Here is a 20,936-nt window from a genome sequence, read left to right on the forward strand (position 1 = left end):
TCACAGGTTTTGTGTGACATAGTTGGAATACATAAACTTTCCATCCAACTTTGGCAATTGAAGAATCAATGAATCTTTGAGTATATTTGTGGTTAGGGTTTGACTCTTTTGGCTAATTCATACTTGAAAATCTACATACACAGATCTTGAACAGGTAAATGTGACTGTTTGTTTATTTTTAATTAATATAAGAATGCGTTTTTAATGTTTAGGTTAAATATATGTCCTTTAATTTTAGTAATATTTGAATGTATTAGTTAAATTTCTTTATATATGAATATATGATAATATGAATAACATATGTTTGATGAATATATGAATGCATGATTTTAATTATAGTATGATTATTTGATTAAGTAAAAATAGATGGAAGAAGAATTAGATTTGTCGTACTTGGACCATGAAGATATAGACGACGATGTGGTTGGTGTAGACTTTAATATAGTCGCAATGTTACATCAACAATTACAAATAACAACCTCCCTGGCTGCACTAACAATGTTATGCATTGTTTGTCATGCCTTGAATATATTGAATATGTTCTCAAGTGATCCAAGTAGTGTTAGCAATTTCCTTCCCGACAAAGACCGTCGCAGACAGGAGTTAATGTCGTACCTGGTGCATACTACTCAGTGTCGTGACATTATTCGGATGGGTCCAGAGGCATTTATTAATCTTTGTGAGAGATTAAGATCAACTGGGTTAGTTAAAGACGCCATTCGGTCTACAGTGGAGGAACAAGTAGCTCAATTTCTTTATATAGTTGGGCATAATGTCAAGAATCGGAGTGTCGCATTTTTCTTTCATCGATCTGGGGCGACGGTAAGCAAATTCTTTCACAATGTGCTGGATGCTGTTATAACTCTAGAATCAGAATTTTTAACTCAGCCATCAGGAGATGAGGTTCATCTATATGTGTTGAACAACAGTCGGTTTTATCCTTACTTCAAGGTAATGATTTCAATGTGTTAGTCAGACTGTGATTTTATGAAAGGATGTTAATGTTATGTAGTTGTATGATGACTTCTTAATTCAATGTTTAGGATTGCTTAGGGGCCATAGATGGTACTCACGTTCGTGTAAGGGTGGCACGAGAAGATGCTCCAAGATTTCGTGGTAGAAAAGATTGGCCAACTCAAAATGTGTTTGCCGCATGTGACTTTGATATGAAATTCACATACGTTCTAGCTGGGTGGGAAGGCACAGCATCTGATTCTAGAATCTTAAAAAATGCTCTTGATCGAGATGATCCGTTGGTCATCCCCCAAGGTAAGTCTCTTCATTGGAATATAATGATTGGGAATTTATTGTAATTAATCAGTACTGATGTGAACATACCTGTAGGAAAATACTATCTCGGCGACACTGGATTTATGCTGAAAAGTACGGTTATGACACCATATAGAGGCGTCAGATATCACCTTAAAGAATTTTCTCGCAGAGGACCACAAAATGCACGAGAGCTCTTTAACCATCGACATTCATCACTCAGAAATGTTATTGAAAGAACATTTGGTGTATTGAAGAAACGGTTCTCTATCATTGCAAGTGGCACTGAACCACATTATGAATTGGAGACGATGACGGATATTATTTTGGCTTGTTGTATCCTACACAACTTTATCCGTGGAGTTGATAGGGATGACCCATTGCTTAATGAGGTTGATAACGAGTTAAATGAAAGGGAAGAGCAGAATGTGTCATCCTCTCAAGTTCGTGAAGATGATTATAGGCTTGGTAGTACTATTAGGGATGCCATAGCGGATCAAATGTGGCGAGATTATCAAAATTCTTAGTTATTGTAATTAATATATTGTTATGACTCTATGATTTGAATATGCCATGTTGTTACTTTTATGTTTAATTGAACTTCACTTCTTACTGCTTTCTCTATCAAATAGGTTTAATATGGACAGGGGTAAGGGTGCTGCGACTGATACCTGTGGTGGTATGAGAGAGTTTTGCAAATGGACTGAGGACATGGATGCAAAACTTTTGCATTCTATGATTGAGGAGAATCGTTTGGGGAATAGGATTGATGGTAGTTGGACAACCCAAGCATACAATAACATGGTTCAATTCCTTCATAACGCTGGTTATGTTTATGTTACTAAAGCTAATGTAAAAAATCGTCAAAAGGTATTAAAAGACAGATGGCGGGAGGCTCATGACCTCTTTAGTGGATTGAGTGGCTTTGCTTGGAATAGTGTCACTATGAGGTTTGAAGCTGAAGACGAGGTTTGGGCTGACCTAATTCAGGTATTTGTTAAACATTGACTTTTGGTACATTCTTAAAATATATAACTTCAACCACTAAATTTTTCATGTACGTTGTTTCAGTCGAGGTCAGCTGCATCAAAGTGGAGAGTTACCAGCATAAGACATTATGATTTAATGGTGGAGTTGTGGGCTTCTGATCGAGCTACTGGGAGTGGTGTTCGGACCGCTCGTCAAACACGTCGTCGGATTACGCCTCGTGTTAGTGTTGATTTGAATCACAACATAGAGTACATTCCAGAACAACCTGACTGGACGACATACAGAGACCCAACTCCAGCATCACCTCCTCCATCTGTAGATGAATATAGTCCAGGGAATACTCAATTTGTGCCTTCCGTTCCATCTGGTGGAACTTCATCCTCAAGAGGCTCCAAAAGGAAGGCACCGCTGGTCGATGTCGTTGATGCTCACTTTAGTGCATTGAGGAGCAGTCTGGACGGTTTCACTGATGCCCTTACCTCTTCAAATGTGCATCTCGGGGTCATTTCTAATGCAGCCGTAGAACAAGTTTCGACGATGAAAGATAGGAATGAAATATTACGTTCTCAAACAGAAATTCTTCGTCGGACCCCGAACTACACATATATAGAAGCTGACATTTACGATATGCTGAGTGGGATGCAGATATCTGATGAGACTTTGTTGGAGCAATGCTATGACTTCTTATGTGCAAATCCCACATGTGTGAAGAGGTTGATGGGACTTCCACCGCATAAGCGGTGGAATAAATTATGTAAAATGTATTCGGGGGGAAATTGATAGGATGTGTTAGATCACTACTTGTATTAATATTATATTATGACTTCTATTTCTAATGTAATTATGACTCATGATCTAATTATCACTACTTGTGTTAGTAATGTTTATGCTTATGATCTAATTATTTGACATTGGTTGTTATTGTTTATAATATTGAATAATTTGTTTTCATTTATTGTTTTACTCAAGAAATTGTAAAATGGCGTCATCATCAAGCAAAAGGTCCAGAAAAAGTCGTAAGGGAAAAGAAACCCTGACTGAGTCAGAAGATCCAGCACATATCAGACCATCTCTAGCGGAACAATTAGATCAACGTCGTTTCTTTACTCATAGCCAGCAGATGGAAAACTATGCAAGTGATTTCTACACGAGGAATATTGTCGCTCCTAAAATAATGAATTTCGAATCATTTGCTGGTTCAGGGTTATTTTTCCAACATAATCTTATTCATCAAGGGGTTGTTGAATTTCTGACACTGCAGGCACCGTTCTATCCCGATTTAATAAAAGTATTTTATTCTAATCTCAAGATTTCTGGGAATGGATATTTGATTAGTGAGGTCCACAAGAGAAGAATCAAATTCAAACCTGCCGATTGGTTGAATATTGTTAATATGAAGTACGAGGGTCAAAAGTTGAGTTATTCCACTATCCCAGACGACTTTCCTTATGATCGGGAGATGTCATTAGCTACTATGGTGAGACCAGAAATGCAGGGTCAACGTGTTAGAACAGTTGGTTCGTTGAATATTAATGATAGACTTCTGCATTATGTTATTGTGCACATGTTATCTCCCCGACCTGCAAATTTTGCAAGGGTATTGTACGAGGATATTTTTATGATATGGCTGCTTAAAAATAATATACCTATCAATTGGCCTCATCACATCATGCAACATATGCTCAAATGCAAGGCCAGTGACGCACCCCTACCATATGGTGTATTGATCACCCAAATCATGCAATATTGTGGAGTGCATGTAGATGACGATGTTAGCACTCATATTGGGACCAGACATCATTTTTCAATTAATTCTTTGAAGAGGTTGAATATAGTTAAAGTCAACGGTGTTTGGCAACACGATGTCGGCGATGATGAAGAAGAAGAACAACCACAACATGATGACAACCCTGTGCAACCTCCTCCAGATCAGTCAAATCCTAATATGATTACTCAAATATGGGAGGGGGTACAAGACTTGCAACACAGAATGCAGGGTATGGAACAAATGCAGGGATGGGTTCAGCGTATTGAAGATAACTTGGCAAACCTTTCTCTCGACATGAATCGACAGTTTGCTCAGCTGAATCAAAATGTTAACTTGATTCTTCACCATTTAGATGATTAAGTTTTTCATTATGACGTCACTGTATGCAATGAGTTTTTATTTGATGTAATGGATAATTATAACTTCTGTTAATTTTATGCGGTCTACAAAATGAATAAATTTTACTTCCATAACAATTAAATTTATACTTCTTAAAACTAAATTATATCACAAACAAGTACTATATTTAAAAAAAAAATTCATTTCAATCAAGTATATTTTAATTATATTTTTAAATTAATTTTAATAATTATTCCAAATTTTTAACTTTTAATAAACATTTTTACAATTAAATATAACATTAACAAATATAATTTTATATTACTTTAATACCTAGGGACATTTTGGTAATCTTCAATTTCTACCAATTAAACTAATTTTTTAAAATCGTCACATCAATCAAATCCTACACTAATTCTCACAAACTTAAACCCAAAATTCACTCTCAATTACCTTCAAATCCACTCAAATAAACACACAAAAAAATCACCCTCAAATCCACTCAATCACTCTCCCCCAATCACTCTCCCCCAATTACCTCCAACTAAACACACCCTTAAATTATTAAACCTTAACTTTAACATGGTTTAATTTCATAACAGTCCTAGTCTAATTCACAGTGGGGTTGAAGAACGATCATAGCTTCATAAAGTTGCTTCCGAGATAAAACTCGCTAACTACTTTATGGGGCACCCAAAACTTCGTACTTAAACTTCGTCTACCAATTTCAGACTTGCTAGAAAGTTTTTGGAGACAGACAAAATGTTGGATGTTGGGAATTTTCTAGCTCTATTATCCACTACATTCTAGACACGTGGCAAGTGCATCGGCTGAAAAATCTAAGCACATGAATCAAAAAGGGAACCCATTATGTGGAATCCACGGCACAATCTGGGCGAATTATCGGAGCCACCTGAATTGAGCACACCCATAGGAACCAAAAGAATTTAAAGAACAGTCTCTATTTCTTAATTCATCATGCAATTGACAAGTAGCACGGTGATATGAAGGGCAAGTGCTGCACAAGGTATTGGACAATTTGAAATTAGAGAATTTCAGATGAATTATGGTTTCCAAAGCTACATAGAACAATAATTTAGATGATGCTGTTCATTCCAATTGCATCTCCTGTGCAGCATCCTCCTCCCATTCTCATTCATATTCCCAATTAATTCAAAAGGGGTCACACAGGAAGAGTGACACATCATCATCGTCAGCACATTGGTAAAAACATTATGGTTCTGGGCTGCAAGTTGAAAGAAGCATCTAAAGATCACAATCCTTAAAGAATCTTCAGAAATAATGGACTAACGTAATATTATAAACAAATCAAATAATTCAGTCGGCGGGGAACGAAACATTAATCATGTTTCCCATTGCCAGAGAGTCACTGGTGCCAACTTGATAGCACACAATGTTTGATCCACGTAGCCAAAAAAATAGCACATTTCCTAGTATTGATGATGAATCAAACCACTAGAGTACCAAAGAGAGATTGGAAACTAGACTTTCTTCTATTGATGCAAGTTACATGCTATGTACAGTATGAATCTCATGACCCAAAGTTAAAACGATTGAAAGAGTATTGCTACTGTTTGCAAAATTGCCATCACCAATTAATCATCCAAAACAAAAGTTCTGCTATGTCTCCGTGAGCTTCTGCTGAAGACTGAACTCACACGACTACGGCTTCTACTCACGGAAGCATGTTCAGAAGATGACAAAGACGAAGAAGAGTTTCTAGAACCGATCCTTCCAAAGAATGAAAAGAAGCTGCGAACAACCCTACCAAATCCTCGACTCTCCCTAACCCTACTGCTTCTCACCGACCGAGAAATCCTCCTCGGAGCTCCGTTCGTGTTCAGTCCCCCATCCATCTCCGTATACACCACCGGGAAATGATTCTCTCCGGCCCTGCGTCCGCCAGAAAATCGACCCACGGCGAATCCACCTCCTGGAAGCCTCCAGATAGTCAACCCTATCGCCTCCTCGTCGATCTGACTCGGAGCCCTAGTTTCCAAATCGGAAGGAAGCTCGTGGCGGCACACCGGACACGAGTTTCGCATGGAGAGCCACGGGAGGATGCAATCGGAGTGGTAAATATGCTTGCAGGGTAACTCACGCGCCTCCGCGTGGAGCTCAAACGCCTCCTTGCACACAGCGCAGTGCGCCTCGGTCTCGACCTGTGCTTCACTGATCTCGACCGTCGGCATGGACTCGATCGCCGCCTTGGACGCCGGCGGGTTCTCCGGGCGGCCGAAACCGTTCATCTCGATCTGCGCGAACTGCTCGAGTAGGCGGTCGAAGCCTGAGCCGAGGAGGAACTCCGACATGGTGGGCGGGAGCGGACGGAGGCCAGTGCCGTCACCGTCGTCGTAGAAGAGCTCAAAGGTACTGGCGCCTTCGTGTTCGGCGGCGGTGTCATCGCCGGATCCCCGAAGAACGATAACGGGGTTAAAGGGGGAGCGGTTGCCAGCGGCATCGCGACGGCGGCGGCGGAATCCCTGTCGGCGGAGCGAAAGATGGTCGTCGGGGAAAGGGCTGAGACGGTGGCGCGGCGAGGCTTCGGCGCGGATCTCTTCGACGAAGCCACTCTGGCAGTGGGGGCAGGCGATGGTGGCCTGCGACGAGAGATGAACGAAGCGGGTACAGCTGTAGCACCAATACGACGGCGTTCCGTGTTGCGTGTCGGAATTCATGTTTTTGACGAAATGGGAAGAGAGAGAAGGAGAAAGAGTGCGTTTGGGGACGGTTGAAGGGGAGAGCGTGAATATAAATGAGATTAGAAGAGCGTGTGTGAATGCGAACTGCAGAGGAAACGAGCAACGTTTGCGTGTTTCATTTCCCACGCGTTAAAACCTAATCTCAACATACATCCAAACTTCTCACTTCTTCTAACTTTTTAACTATTATTTCATTCACTTATTTCTTCCTACACTCTACCAACACTAATTTTCTTTCACACTTCAATTCATTCTCTTATAAGTCAGTCAATCCTAATTTTCCATCCCTGTACCATTTTATAAATTAACTCAGTTACTCAAATTCTATACTAATTTTATTAAATATTTCATTTATTTTTTCTTAATATTTATTTTTACTCTGTACTTTTGATTGTAGTATTTGTTTATTAACTTGTTAACAGCAAATTTTTTAAAGGTTTGATGAAATTAAGACAAAAAGGTAACACTTAATTTGAATACAAAAAAAATTTAAATATATTCAAGTTGATGCATTCTCTTAAACTTTGTATTAGGTTATTGTAAACCACATTGACTCTTGGAATTTAAAATAAACTATAAATAAGTCAAAATTACAGCTAGGAAAGGATTTTGAATGTTAAAACGGAACCTGAGAGAATAGTTTCCTAAAATTAGGAAAGGTGGGAGATTGTTAGATTAGTGTTATTGGTGACTTGCAGAGGAAGATTAAGAATGGTTTAGCGTTCTGAAATTGACATAGAATAAGTATTTTTAATTATAATAATGACTAGGTGAAAGAGACAATAAGAATGACATTATAAAAATATAAGTATTTTGTTTTCGTTTATATGTAAAAATTGTTTATATACAGAGCATATTAAATAATTGGATTGAAAGGGGAAGGAAAGGAGGCAGAAGGAAAGGAAGGGCAAGAAATAAGAGTGTTGACCATTGACCGTTGACTGGGAGAGAAGAGACGCCCATTTTGATTTGAATGTGAAATTAATTATCATTTAATAAAATAAAATAAAAAGTGTTTAGTAAATGTGTTACTGTTGGCAGCAGAGTGGTTTATGATAAGATTAGATGCCTTAAAAAATGAAAAAGGTTGTGTTGTGGTGTGTGTGTCTTGTGATGTGGTTTGGTGTCGACACTTTTCCATTACACAACTCTCTCTTATTGACCATCGTGCCCCACCACTGTCGCATTTTCCATGTTCCCCACTTCCACGCTCCCTTCTTCCTTTTCTTACTTCTTTCCTTTCACTTATTTTCCATTTTTATTTTTCTTAAAAGTAATAATATTTTTACAACCATCAAAAAATAATACTTTTATTTTTTACCTTCTTGCTTTCTTTTTTTTTCTTCTTCAATACACGACTAACCACACCGATTTAAAATTAGTTATTTTGGGAATTTAGAATTTTACTCACGTGTTGAATACAACGGGTTGACCATGTCTGATTCTAGATCGTTTTTTCATTCCGTATGGCACAAGGTGTGACGATTTAATAATGTCGCGTCTGACGTAAAAATACTTAATTTAAAGAATAAGAAAAGTCAAACGTAGGCACAACTAATGAGTTGAGTTGAACGAAACCGTGGAACATAATTCAACAAAACGCAATCGTTTAAGATGACCATGGTGTACTCGGAGGAACAACACAATGCAATGAACCATGGTGGATCAGTTACTCATTATTACTTTCCAACACTTTCACGGATGATTAATTCATAATTAATATGTAAGTGATCGAATTTTAATTTATTAATTAAGCAATTTTTTTGAAAATAAATTTTACTTAAATTCACTATCATCACATGTTTAGTACATTATCAGAATTGTTTTGATGGATATTTAAGTCTGTCGTACTCATACTATTCATTATTGGATTTTTCTCCGCCTTTATTGAAACGTAAAATAATCTATCGAAAATCTCAAAGACTGATTTAAAATATATAATAATATAATAACGTCATCAATCACTAAAGCCAGAGATACTTGTCTCTACCAAGATTTTGTATTGGTAGAACATAGCGGGTAATGGACTATTCTGTATATTTGTTCAAACCATTCTGGTAACGATAGAACAGAACAAATATATTTTGTAATTTGTGATTTACTGATATATTATACATGGCAAGTGATTTTTATATATCTAAATTTGTATTAAATATATATGTTTCAATGCATAAAATATAGTATAGTTAGAAATAAGGAGTTGGCTGTGGAAATAAATAAGAAGCATATGAACATGAACAGTATAGTCTATTTTTTGGTGTGTAAAAAAATTTCAATATTCAAAATTACGGAAGTTATATGATAACTTTTATATGTTAATTGGATTAAGATTAATATTGACAATATGTGTTGGAAGTTTTAGAGAAAATTGAAATAAATATGTAAATAACTTTTTAGTTTTCTTTAGTTGTGCAAACATATTATGATGAGTTTATAGGATAATTTATAATTTGGAGCACACTTAAAAATAGTGGTTTCAAAATTTTTGATGGAAAAGTAATTTGTTTTAGTTTGTCAAAAATTTTGTATTACGTGATTTTTTTAGAGTCTTAAAGGAGGTGACACTGTACACACTTATAATTTTGTAAGTTAAAAGTTTTTTACATTTTTTATAAAAAAATTATTATGCTAATAAGTTGATTAATTTGATTTTTATTTATAGAGAATCTTACGAGTGATTTAATATTTTACTCGTGTATTTATTTGATTTTTAAAAAAAAAGGTATAATTTGTGATTATATTTTTGTGAAGTGTGATTTTTTATTGTGTGGTTTTCTATGATTTGTATTTTTCTCTTATTATTTTAATAGATTTTTATGTGATAATAAATAATAAACTAATTTTGAAGTGTCACAAATGATATCTAATATGAGTTTGTTTAGAAAAGTTACAATAAATAAATATTTTAAAATTTTAATAAATAGTTTAAATTATGATATGTATTTTTAATTATTAATATTTTAAAAAAAAATGTGCTGAAATTTAATTCAGAGATTATTATAAATTGAAAGTATTTACATAAAATATAAATAGAAGGAAGACTATTTTATACTACTAACTGAAATAATATGTAGAATTAAGCACTCACAAGAAAGAAAAAAATATTATATTGCTTGACTTATAGATTGATAAAATCAATTAACATATTTATTTATCTTCATGCATTTATTTAACTTTTTTATAATAGAAATAGTTAGACTTTATTTTGAAAATGTAATTTTTATCATGAGTATGTTTTATATTTTATTTTTTTTAATAAATTTTATGTAATGACAAATAATTGATAAATTTTGAAGAATTAATATAACTTATATATCAAATTTCATATAATAATGATATCTAATATGACATTATTTGAACTTATAGAAGGACAAAATCAATTAATATATTTTAATTTAAAAGAGACTTATTTATAACTATAGTTTATTGACTTTTATGCTTTATTTACTTTAGTCTCTAATCTTTAAAAAAAAGTTTAAATGGGTCATTTTTGTTTACGAAATAATTCAAAATTATTCTTTTTGCAGTTTTAAATTAACTTAGTTAATTTTTTTGTTCCTTTTTTTCTTTAATAGTACTATTTTCCAACCATCTATTGTCAGAATCCTTAAAACCCCAACTTAGTGGAGTATATGTGTAAGTGAAAGGGGTGTTTGAAATTCAGAAAGTGGAAGACAGGTGTGTGATGCAGATTGGACGAACGATTTTGACGGTAGGAGTAAAACTGAAACTTTCAAATTTTCGTGCCACTTCTCTACATGCACAATTCATCTTCAACCTTCTGAATCTCCTCCTTCTCTCTACCATCTCCACCTTCTCTCTAAGAAAATCTCATATTTTCTTCTTCCGATCATCCCTCAGGCACTGTTTGAACTCTCCCGGCGTCAAGGGCTTTCATTTAAACCGATCGAGTTGTGGTTCTAAGCCGGTGAGTTACTTTCTCCTTAGTACATTCGTTTCTTTTCACATGCAAACTCAGATTTCTGGTTGCATGAGTGGATCATCTTATTCTGAGTATTTCTGGTCTTCTGTTTGGTTTAGTTTCTTAAAGTGTGATTGTCGAACGTTAAGGTCTCTGGTAGTGGTGAGCTATATTCTGCATCTGTGAGCGTTCGGTTACGTTTAGAGGTAAGGGAAGCTTATATAATTTGATTAAGATTCTGTTTTGAATGGTTGTATGTTTGTATGATACTTTGTTTGATTATTTGATGAATATGAAATATTCGTGTTACTGCATGTTTGGATGTGTGGATGGATGATTGATAAATGGTGTGAACTGAGTTGAAATAGGGTTTGATCTTCAAACTGCAGTATTCTGAGTAAATTTTGTAAGTGTGGTCGAGCGTCATTCGTGATCGTTCGATTCTTCATGGAAGTGTATGGTCTTAACTGAATTCTCATGCTTTAGGGATCTTGTCTGAGAGTCATTCTGTAAAATTCTGCAGAATTATGTAAACTGGTTAGTATTGACCATTCGGTTTTCCTTTGAGCGTCCGTCTAAAATAAATTCTTCTTCTGAAGAGAATTTAGTTAATGACGATCGTTTTATATTATTAGATATATGTAAATGAGCGTTCGGTCTAAGTATAGTTCTCCTTTAGGTTTCCTAAACAGTTTAGTTAATGTATTCTATACTACTTAAAGTCGTAGATGTTATCGTTATTTTTCATTAAAAAATAAGTGTGACATAATTGTGTGTGTATATATATATATATATATTCCTTCATTTTATTTAAGTTTAGTAGTACTCGGTCTTGGACCAAGCGTTCGGTCTGAGTAGCGCTCGTTCTTGATAAGTGCTTGGTCTTGGACCAGCTCTCGTTCAATAGTGTTCGGTTTCTACAGTGCTCGGTCTTAAACCAAGCGCTCGGTCTCGTCTCAGTAATCTATTATTACCGTTTTATTTTAAATATTATATTGCTTGACTTATAGATTGATAAAATCAATTAACATATTTATTTATCTTCATGCATTTATTTAACTTTTTTATAATAGAAATAGTTAGTCTATATTTTGAAAATGTAATTTTTATCATGAGTATGTTTTATATTTTAATTTTTTTAATAAATTTTATGTAGTGACAATAATTGATAAATTTTGAAGAATTAATATAACTTATATATCAAATTTCATATAATGATATCTAATATGACATTATTTGAACTTATAGAATGACAAAATCAATTAATATATTTTAATTTAAAAGAGACTTATTTATAACTATAGTTTATTGATTTTTATGCTTTATTTACTTTAGTATCTAATCTTTAAAAAAAAGTTTAAATGGGTAATTTTTGTTTACGAAATAATTCAAAATTATTCTTTTTTCAGTTTTAAATTAACTTAGTTAATTTTTGTTGTTCCTTTTTCTCTTTAATAGTACTATTTTCCAACCATCTATATTACTCAACTCTCTTCTTTTAGGGTAAAACTATTAAGAACGGTGGTTAAATTATGTTTCTAGAAAAGTTTTATACTTAGTTTGTCACTTCTATAAATGTTTCAAAGTAAAAAATTTTAGGAAAAAAGAGAAAAAAGAAAGATTAAAGATTTGTCTTGGTGACTAACATATTTACCAATGCTAAATTGACCTTATGACTTATATCCAACTCTTTTTCTTTTTACGTATTTTTTCTAACAAAAATCTCTAAATTACTTTGCACAATGACTCAATACTCACTCTCCAATTATTCTTTCAGCGATAGTTTATTTAGGTTTTGTATACTAACTAGTATGCTATGTAATAAAAGTCTCTTTAAATTTTGCATTCTTACCGTTATTCTTAATTACATCATAAATATTTCAAACTTTGTGCCATATTTTATCTTTTCAGACTGAGGTTTTCTTGAACTGAGATCGTCTCAGTTGTTGGTTCGAAATAAGGTACTTGTAAAAATACTTCGACATTCAACCAATCTGGGTTCAATTTCAGAGGTCAATGCTCATTATATTTTAGAAACTAACATTTACTTTAAGGAATTTACCGATTTATACTACTCAGTATCAGGCTTGACACTATCGATGTAGTTAAACAGGACCCAAGTATGGTTTAATCCTGATTTATAACATGTTTACTCTTAATCCCCACTTAAGTGGGTCTTCTGTCATTCTTGTCTTATTTTGTCCATGATATGGTCTGTTTGCGAATTTATTATGGGGAAATTTGGTGGGAAAGGGAAATTTGGTGGGTTGGAGAACTGTGTCAGTGGTGGAAGGCAGGAGGAGGGTGGGTAGTAGTGGATGTTGTCACCGTAGGTGATGGTGGTGTGTGTGTTGTCAAATAACAGAGATTGGAAGATTTTTCTATTTTTCTTTTTCTGATGTTTCCTTTTTTAAATTCTCTATATAGCATAATGTATATCATATTTATTGAGATAGCATGCTTTTTTATAAGTCAAAAATTGATTTTTAGAAAGCTAAATTTCGATCTTCAATTTCTCAAATATTGGAATTTGGTTATCTGAAAAACAACTTTGTATTTGTGTTTCAGGTTAGAATTCGGTCTTTGGAAAGCTAAATTTCAAACTTCAATTTTGTCAATCGGACTAGTCGAAATTCGATTCTTGCGAAACAGGTTTCCAAGTTGAGTTTCTATTTTCTTTTTATTCATTATAAGTTGGAATTAAGTCCTCAAGCAGTCAAATTTTTTGTTTAATATTATGTTCAATTATGTCAAATCTTTTATGTATAATTTGTTTCGATTCAATATAAAAAGTTTCTATTTACTCGTACATTTTCAATTTCATTATTACAAATATATATATATATATATATATATATATATATATATATATATATATATATATATATATATATATATATATATATATATATATATATATATATATATATATATATATTCAAAAATAGTTGTTCTGTTATTGAAAGAAGTACACTAAACACCTTGTTGCACTTTGTCGAAGATTTCTAAATAGACACTTAACAAATAAAGGTGTCTAAGTATTGCCTTTGTGTTAGAATGCATGTGAGAACATTCATTAAAAGGTTGGATTATTGGAACATCTCCCAAGTAATGTCAGATTAATCTATATTAAAAGAAAAAATGTTTTTGACACGTTTATCCAATAAAGTTGTTGTCAAGTAACATTTACTGACATATTGAATCATTAAAACATCTACAAATGTTAGAGCACTCTCATGCTCACCCGATAAAAAATATAAATGCTTTTAATTCCTCTAATACTAATATACATCTTGAAGATGGAAGGTTTGCTTTGTTAGGACCATGAGAGGCAGAGTTAAGTCATTTCTGATATCATGTCCTCCCTGATTTGTTGAAGAATGAGCTTCTGACTTTGTTTTCTTAAGTTATGATGAAAAATGTTCAATATGTGATTAACTGACATTTAGTGATGGTCCATTGGGAGACAATGTCTTTTTGTATGAATTTCATGAAGGTTGAGAAATCTAATTATGTTTGTGATTCATCATCAGTAATGATGATGGAGAGACTAATGTTAATCTTTTGGATGTTTTGTAAGCAAGTTAATGTAATATGATGGAGAGACTAATGTTAATCTTTTGGATGTTTTGTAAGCAAGTTAATGTAATATGTTTTTCTGTGTATTTGTATTTTATGACAACTTTGTAATGATTTAAGTTAGAATAATAGTGTTACTACCAAGGGCGGACAACCGACCGGGAAGGTTTTAGAGAGGGCCGATCGGGTAGAAGCATAGCTAATCCATCCGATCGGGCTCCTCGGCCGGATACGTCCGATCGGATCTCTTAGAAGGTAACACGGCCAAGCTGGGCAAACACCTAAAGCTATGGGCGGGGGACAGCAGTTGAAGGCTCATGAATGATTAGTTAATGAGGTAACGGTCATTGTCGAGTATTTAAGGTACGCATTGAAAGCCATTAAAAGGTAAATTAATGGGAAATATTCCCTGAAATCATATAAATAGCAGTCAAAGGAGAAGGTAAACTCTCTGTTCTTTTGATAATAATAGACTTGCGAGAGCCCATTCTGACTTGATCGTCGGAGTGTTTGCTGCAGGTTAACCCATTTACACTGATACCGAGCGCAAAGGAGACAAGAGAAGGAAGACCGATCAGAGGAGGAGGAGTGTTTCCGGACGGAGGTAGCAGGAGTTTTCCCCGGTCCCATTCAGCAGAAACAAATAGAATTTGTATTTGTGTTTTATCACATACTTAGTTTAAATAATAGTAATGAATTTTTTATTTGTTTCATGTACTTATGTATTTTTCATTTTTTAATTTTTATTCTGATATCTTATTGTTTAATAAAAGAAAGTAAAAAAGGTATTTCAAAACAATAATTTATCAAAATTTAAAACTATAAATATTTTCTCATTACAAAACACACATCTTTTTCTTTCCCCTTCTTCGTTTGAATGAAATAAAAAAGAAAAAAACAACAACTTGGAAATCAATTGCTTGAGAATCGAGTTCATAGCAATAGGATGGCGAATGTTTAAGAAAAATGTCAGAATTCGACTTCGCATATACTGAATTTAGACATGTAATCATTAAAAAAAAACACAAAAACTAACTTAAAACTCGGTCTCTAGGAACCGTTTTCCTACTGGTAGCTTGACCAAGATTTATGAACCCCACCTCAAAATTTGGCTATCTAATAATCGAATTCCTACTTGTAATGAACAAAAATAAAATAAAAACTCAGTATAAACCGAGTTTCAACTAACCCGGCCAAGATTCACAAAATTTAAATTTAGAATTTGATTCTCCAAAAACCAAAATCTGACCTAAAAAAGAAATATAAGTTTGGAACTCGGTTTTCGAAAAATGGAATTCCAACCTATACCCAGCCATACTCCTCTTTTAATAATGTATGAAAATTTGCAAACAAATTTGTTTTAACTGCTCTTGCCACAAATGAAATGTAAATTCACTCTCAATGTCAGTCCATCAGTGTCATCAACCCTCGTGGCATTACACATCAGACACATTGTGAATAATTTCCCAATAACCAATTCATTAATTTTAGTTTGGTCTATATATAGTATCATTAAAAACAATCATTTTCTATCCTTAAAAAGTTACATTAAAATGTTATAAAGAGATACTTTTGGAGAGTTATTATCGAGATGATAGTCAAATTGCATTTGTTGAAAGTTGATTAATCATTATTAGAAGTAAATAATGTTTTTCTAATGAATTTTTCAAATATTCATGTTATCTCTAAGTAGATAACTTCTTTTTGAACATACAATCATTTATTTATTCTTCTAAATAAATTCCATGTTACCTTTTTTTCACTAAAATAAAATACAAAATCTTTATTTCATTTATTGTTAAAACTCATAGTTATGTATTGTGATAAAAAAAGTTTTATTTTGATCGTTAAGAACCTATTAAGATGGTATTCCATTTATTATTTATATTGTTATAAAGTTATGATGTAATATTCTTAATATTATTTAACTATTATAATTATGTTAAACTTTAAATGTAATTATATACTAATATTACCTTTTTAATATTGTTTAGATGGAAAAAAGAAAAAGAAAAAAAAGAGATCAAATACAATAAAGTGTGCTACATTTCTTTGTTGTTTTGCACAAATGGTAAATCATCATTTATGGGAATCTTACATTTGATAAATCTTTCTTTCCCTTTTCACATAAAAGACCTTTGCTACGAGCATGATCAGTTATTTAATGTAGTTGGACCAAGTTTAATTGTCAAATGAGAGTTATAGAAAAAAGTTAAATAGTTGAAAACTCAAATGAGAGTTCTATTATATACTATGTTACATAAAGAAAATCATATATTTCCTAATTTAATTGGTTTTTGTTTGGAGTATTCATAATACATTCATTCCATATTGGTGCTTTATAAAAAATAGTCTTTAATGGTAGGCTTGACTCAATCACTCTACAAGTCTTATAGTTCACTAGTTGTTGATCACATTTGGCAATTTCATGACTTCTAATAACAAAGAATTAGTTCATCTTTACACATGGTCCTAGTACTATAAAATAAATAATTTCATCTATTTTATAGCAATTCATATATTATTGTCAAATATATTCCCAATTCACTGTTGCAATAAATATTTTTTATATTATTGTAACTAACACAATATAATTCATTTAGAAAAAGTAAAGTTTTTTTATGTCACTTGAACGACCATTATAGAAAATTCAATTTTCATATTAATTTCAAAAACCCAACATAGGAAAATTGTTTAAATATGTCATTATGACGTTTTCCGATCACTTTCTAGGACAATTGTAGTAATAACTACAGTAGATATGACAACTGTAGTTTTAACCATATCCACTTTTTATTGTAGTTGTAGTAATAACTGTCATAGATATGACAACGATAGTTTTAACCATATATATTACTTTTTATGTTAGTTAAAATTACACATTGTCATATAAAATGTATTAATGAAATAATTTAATCATTTTTCTACTTATATAACAGATAACATGAACAATTCTCAGATACATATTTTCAAAATAAATCTTAATAATATAGTACATGAATAATTATACATTAGTAAAAGTTATACGTGTTCCATTGCACACAAAATCTATACAATATTGTTGATAACAATATAATCATTTACAATAGCTATTTAAAAAAGAGAATATGTTCATTGCCTCCCAACCTCTTACATCCATGTATGTGGATATAATTGTATCCATGACAATCACATAATCCTCTTGGTGATATGATTATCACATATGACTATAAATTCAAATATTTTTTTATTAATTTATTTCTATTGCAAATTTGTACTTATAATTTTGAACCTATATATTAATCTCCATATTCGAAATTCATAGGAATTAAATGAAATCAAATATGTTACATAAGAAATAAGTAGACAATTTTTAAATGTAAAGATTGTAAGATAAATTTTATATACGTCACTATCAAATAAATAATTAAATCTAATGTTATGTAATAATACTTTAAAATCATACACGCCATGATTTTATTTAGGCCATTTAGTAGAAACAATATGTTCATTTGAAGTTGGAAAATGATAAATTCATACTTAATTTATATTTTAAAAATAAAAAATTTATTTGATTAAGTTTTAACTATCTCATACCTTTGAAAACTTTCAATTGAGTCTCTAATAAATTTTGCTTATCTTTTGAATATTCAATAAATTTATATTTTTAATTAAATATTTGTAATTCAATTTTTCTATTAGTTAGGTGATGAAGCTAATATGATTATTGTAAGGACTTATGAAATGATATTATAGAATTGATAATGTTTTAAAATAGTAAAATTTATTTTAATATTAAAATGTTTAAGTATAAATTAAAAAAATTATAAACGAATTTCATTACTTAAAAATATATTATCTTTCTATAATCCTTTTTTTGAAATCATCTGACTTCTCTATAAGTATTCTTACCTTTTGTTTACTGTTCAAAGATTTGAGACCGCTAGAATAATCTCAGTGAAAAAATCTTTCTAACCATCCAACCAGTTTCTCCATTTGAGTAAAACATTTTTCCACCTTTTCTCAGTCCAAATCTTTTTCTATCTGCATGTGGCCACTCTTGGTTTGCACGTGACTTCTTAGTATTCTATGTGATTCTCTATTAATCAATGATCACAATTATGTGATTTGATCATCTTTGTGATATTTCTATATGTAGATAGGCATCATGGTGTGAAATGAATTTTGGTGTCTTAAAGCTTGATGAAAAGTTGAACAGGTAAAGGAAGCTAGCCTTAGTTTATAAATTTGTGAGTTTTGACTAATTGTGTTACTGCATGCTAATGTTAAAATGAATTTAAATAATACAATTTTTGCTTAATCTGGTTTGACATGTGAAAATTGATGTGATAATCTATTAATTGAGTGCAAAATGTATGAGTTTTTGATGAATTGGGGTTTGATATCGAAATTGAGTGAGAGGATTCTAAATTGAAAAAAATGACTTGATTGAAAATAGTTAAATGTTGGTTTACATTTGTTTGAATTAAAGAAAATAGTATATATACCAATTAGAGTCAAATGATGAAGCCAAATTATCCACATTCAATTTTTGGTTTTTGTCATGGCACTAAGCGAAAGAAGAAGGCATTTGGGTGCCAGTTAAAAATTTCAATGTCTGGAGCATTTTTGTTATAGGGTGTTGGGTGTAGTATGACACTATTAGACGTCACTTTAATAGTGGTTCTTTGACTCAGTTCTTGCTGAGCTCACTAAATTTGTCATTAGGTGTCACTCTATATCACTAGACGTTAATTTTTAAAATTTTTTTCCAAAGGTGTTCCAGGTGTTTTGTCGCTGGGCATTAAGTTTTGTCACTGGGCGCCAAGCCCCTCGAGCCTCAACTCTGGGTGTACCTCTGATGTTGTTGGGCGCCATCTGTTTTGTATCTTTTCTTTGTTGTCATCTTTAACTTCATGATATCAATTGTGATCTTGATGCCATATTTGATTTGTAAAGTGAAACAAAGGTATGAATGAAGGAACTATAGGACAATTTTTGGGAGAAAATCCCATTGAATGTGTGTTTCACTAAGATGTGCCTTAAGGGGATGACTTTTTTATTTTGTTAAGCTATCCTGAACTCTGATAATCATTCATACTCATGTGAAAGTGACAGGAGGTCATGTCATAAAGATTGTTTCAAGGTTCTCATGACATTGATATGGATTACCTTGTATGTGACAACTCGGTAGAGTAATGTATACTATCACAGGTGCATGACTTCACAAGTTTTACTCAAGTGCATGTATCCAAATAAATCGAGTCTAGAAATTTTAATTATACATGTGAATGTTTGATTGTTATAATTATATTCAATGTAAAAGTTAAATGAATTTAGGCATGATATGTTATCTATAACTATTTTTTAGCTACTTACCCTTTTTTAGCTATCTTATCATGTTATGTATTTTATTATTTGTTATGCTTATTTTCTTCTTGCAATGATCACTTTATAGTGTGAGCAGAAGAGTATACCTGAGTTGATGTATCTTAGGATGTTAAAAATATTCAATTTGATTTTTAAGATAATTTCCTTATTATCATGTTTAATTTAATTTTGTGAGAACTGTAATTTGTTGCCATTATTTTAAAATTTAATAATTTGATAATTTTATATTTAGAAAAGAAAAATAGTTAATAAATCTTTAAAATTGTCTTTATTTTCACGAGTCACATTTATTTTGATTAGTCATGTGCCAAGCTTGGTTATTTACTAGCTGTATTTCATTCATATTAAAAAAATGTGATATTTACGTGCCAGGCTTGGTTATTTATTAGCTGTATTTCAGATTAAAAAAGTGTGATATTTATGTGCCAGTTATTTACTAGCAGTATTTCATATTAAAAAATGTGAAACAAAATAGTTTGATTAGTTTCCTCTAAAACATTATTTCCCATTTAGTTATATTTGGAATTTACAAGTGAGAACTTTTGCATGTTATATCTATTTAAGTTTAATTTAGATACATTGTTGGTATAAGTTTATATTTTATACAGGTAGAAACCAGAAGCGAATTTTACTGTCACGTGAATAAGATAGTAATAGATGTTTAAATCTCTACTAAATGTTTGTAAAAAATAAGTATATACTATAAATATTCTTAAATGCGTTTATAATCTTAACATTCTAAATTAAAAAAAAAACACCTTTATAATCTTAAATAAATTGACATAATTAGTATTTAAATTACTAAATTGTTTCATACATCATAGCTCCATCACAAGCAATTATATAAATTAATTTGTCATTTTGGCTAAGATGTTTAATTAATATGGATTATTAAAAGAAAATTTAAAATATAGTCATTAATTATCTATTATACATGTCTCTCATATAAAATGTTAAATCGATTACACTCATTATA

General features: G+C 31.9%; 2 protein-coding genes across 2 annotated transcripts; one reads left to right on the forward strand and one right to left on the reverse strand.

Annotated features, from left to right (window-relative positions):
- Window positions 1-366: 366 nt before the first annotated feature.
- On the forward strand, window positions 367-1,796 carry LOC128196737 (uncharacterized). The gene is made up of 3 exons (XM_052878259.1): window positions 367-951; window positions 1,044-1,269; window positions 1,345-1,796. The coding sequence occupies exons 1-3, from the start codon at window positions 367-369 to the stop codon at window positions 1,794-1,796; spliced, it is 1,263 nt and encodes a 420-aa protein (XP_052734219.1).
- Window positions 1,797-5,861: 4,065 nt separating this feature from the next.
- On the reverse strand, window positions 5,862-7,573 carry LOC108319565 (E3 ubiquitin-protein ligase RDUF2). Its single transcript, XM_017550728.2, has one exon. It carries the CDS (start codon window positions 7,063-7,065, stop codon window positions 5,983-5,985), a length of 1,083 nt encoding a protein of 360 aa, XP_017406217.1. The 5' UTR covers window positions 7,066-7,573; the 3' UTR covers window positions 5,862-5,982.
- Between the last annotated feature and the right edge of the window lie 13,363 nt (window positions 7,574-20,936).

The sequence above is a fragment of the Vigna angularis genome, chromosome 5 (assembly GCF_016808095.1).
Source record: "Vigna angularis cultivar LongXiaoDou No.4 chromosome 5, ASM1680809v1, whole genome shotgun sequence".
In the NCBI taxonomy this organism is placed as follows: Eukaryota; Viridiplantae; Streptophyta; class Magnoliopsida; order Fabales; family Fabaceae; genus Vigna; species Vigna angularis.

Bases quoted from the DNA above. Each gene is read 5' to 3' on its own strand.
- LOC128196737 (XM_052878259.1), top strand. From the start codon at position 367: ATGGAAGAAGAATTAGATTTGTCGTACTTGGACCATGAAGATATAGAC. The intron at 952-1,043 runs GTAATGATTTCA...TTCAATGTTTAG, and splicing joins GGTTTTATCCTTACTTCAAG to GATTGCTTAGGGGCCATAGA. The intron at 1,270-1,344 runs GTAAGTCTCTTC...ACATACCTGTAG, and splicing joins TCCGTTGGTCATCCCCCAAG to GAAAATACTATCTCGGCGAC.
- LOC108319565 (XM_017550728.2), bottom strand. From the start codon at position 7,065: ATGAATTCCGACACGCAACACGGAACGCCGTCGTATTGGTGCTACAGC.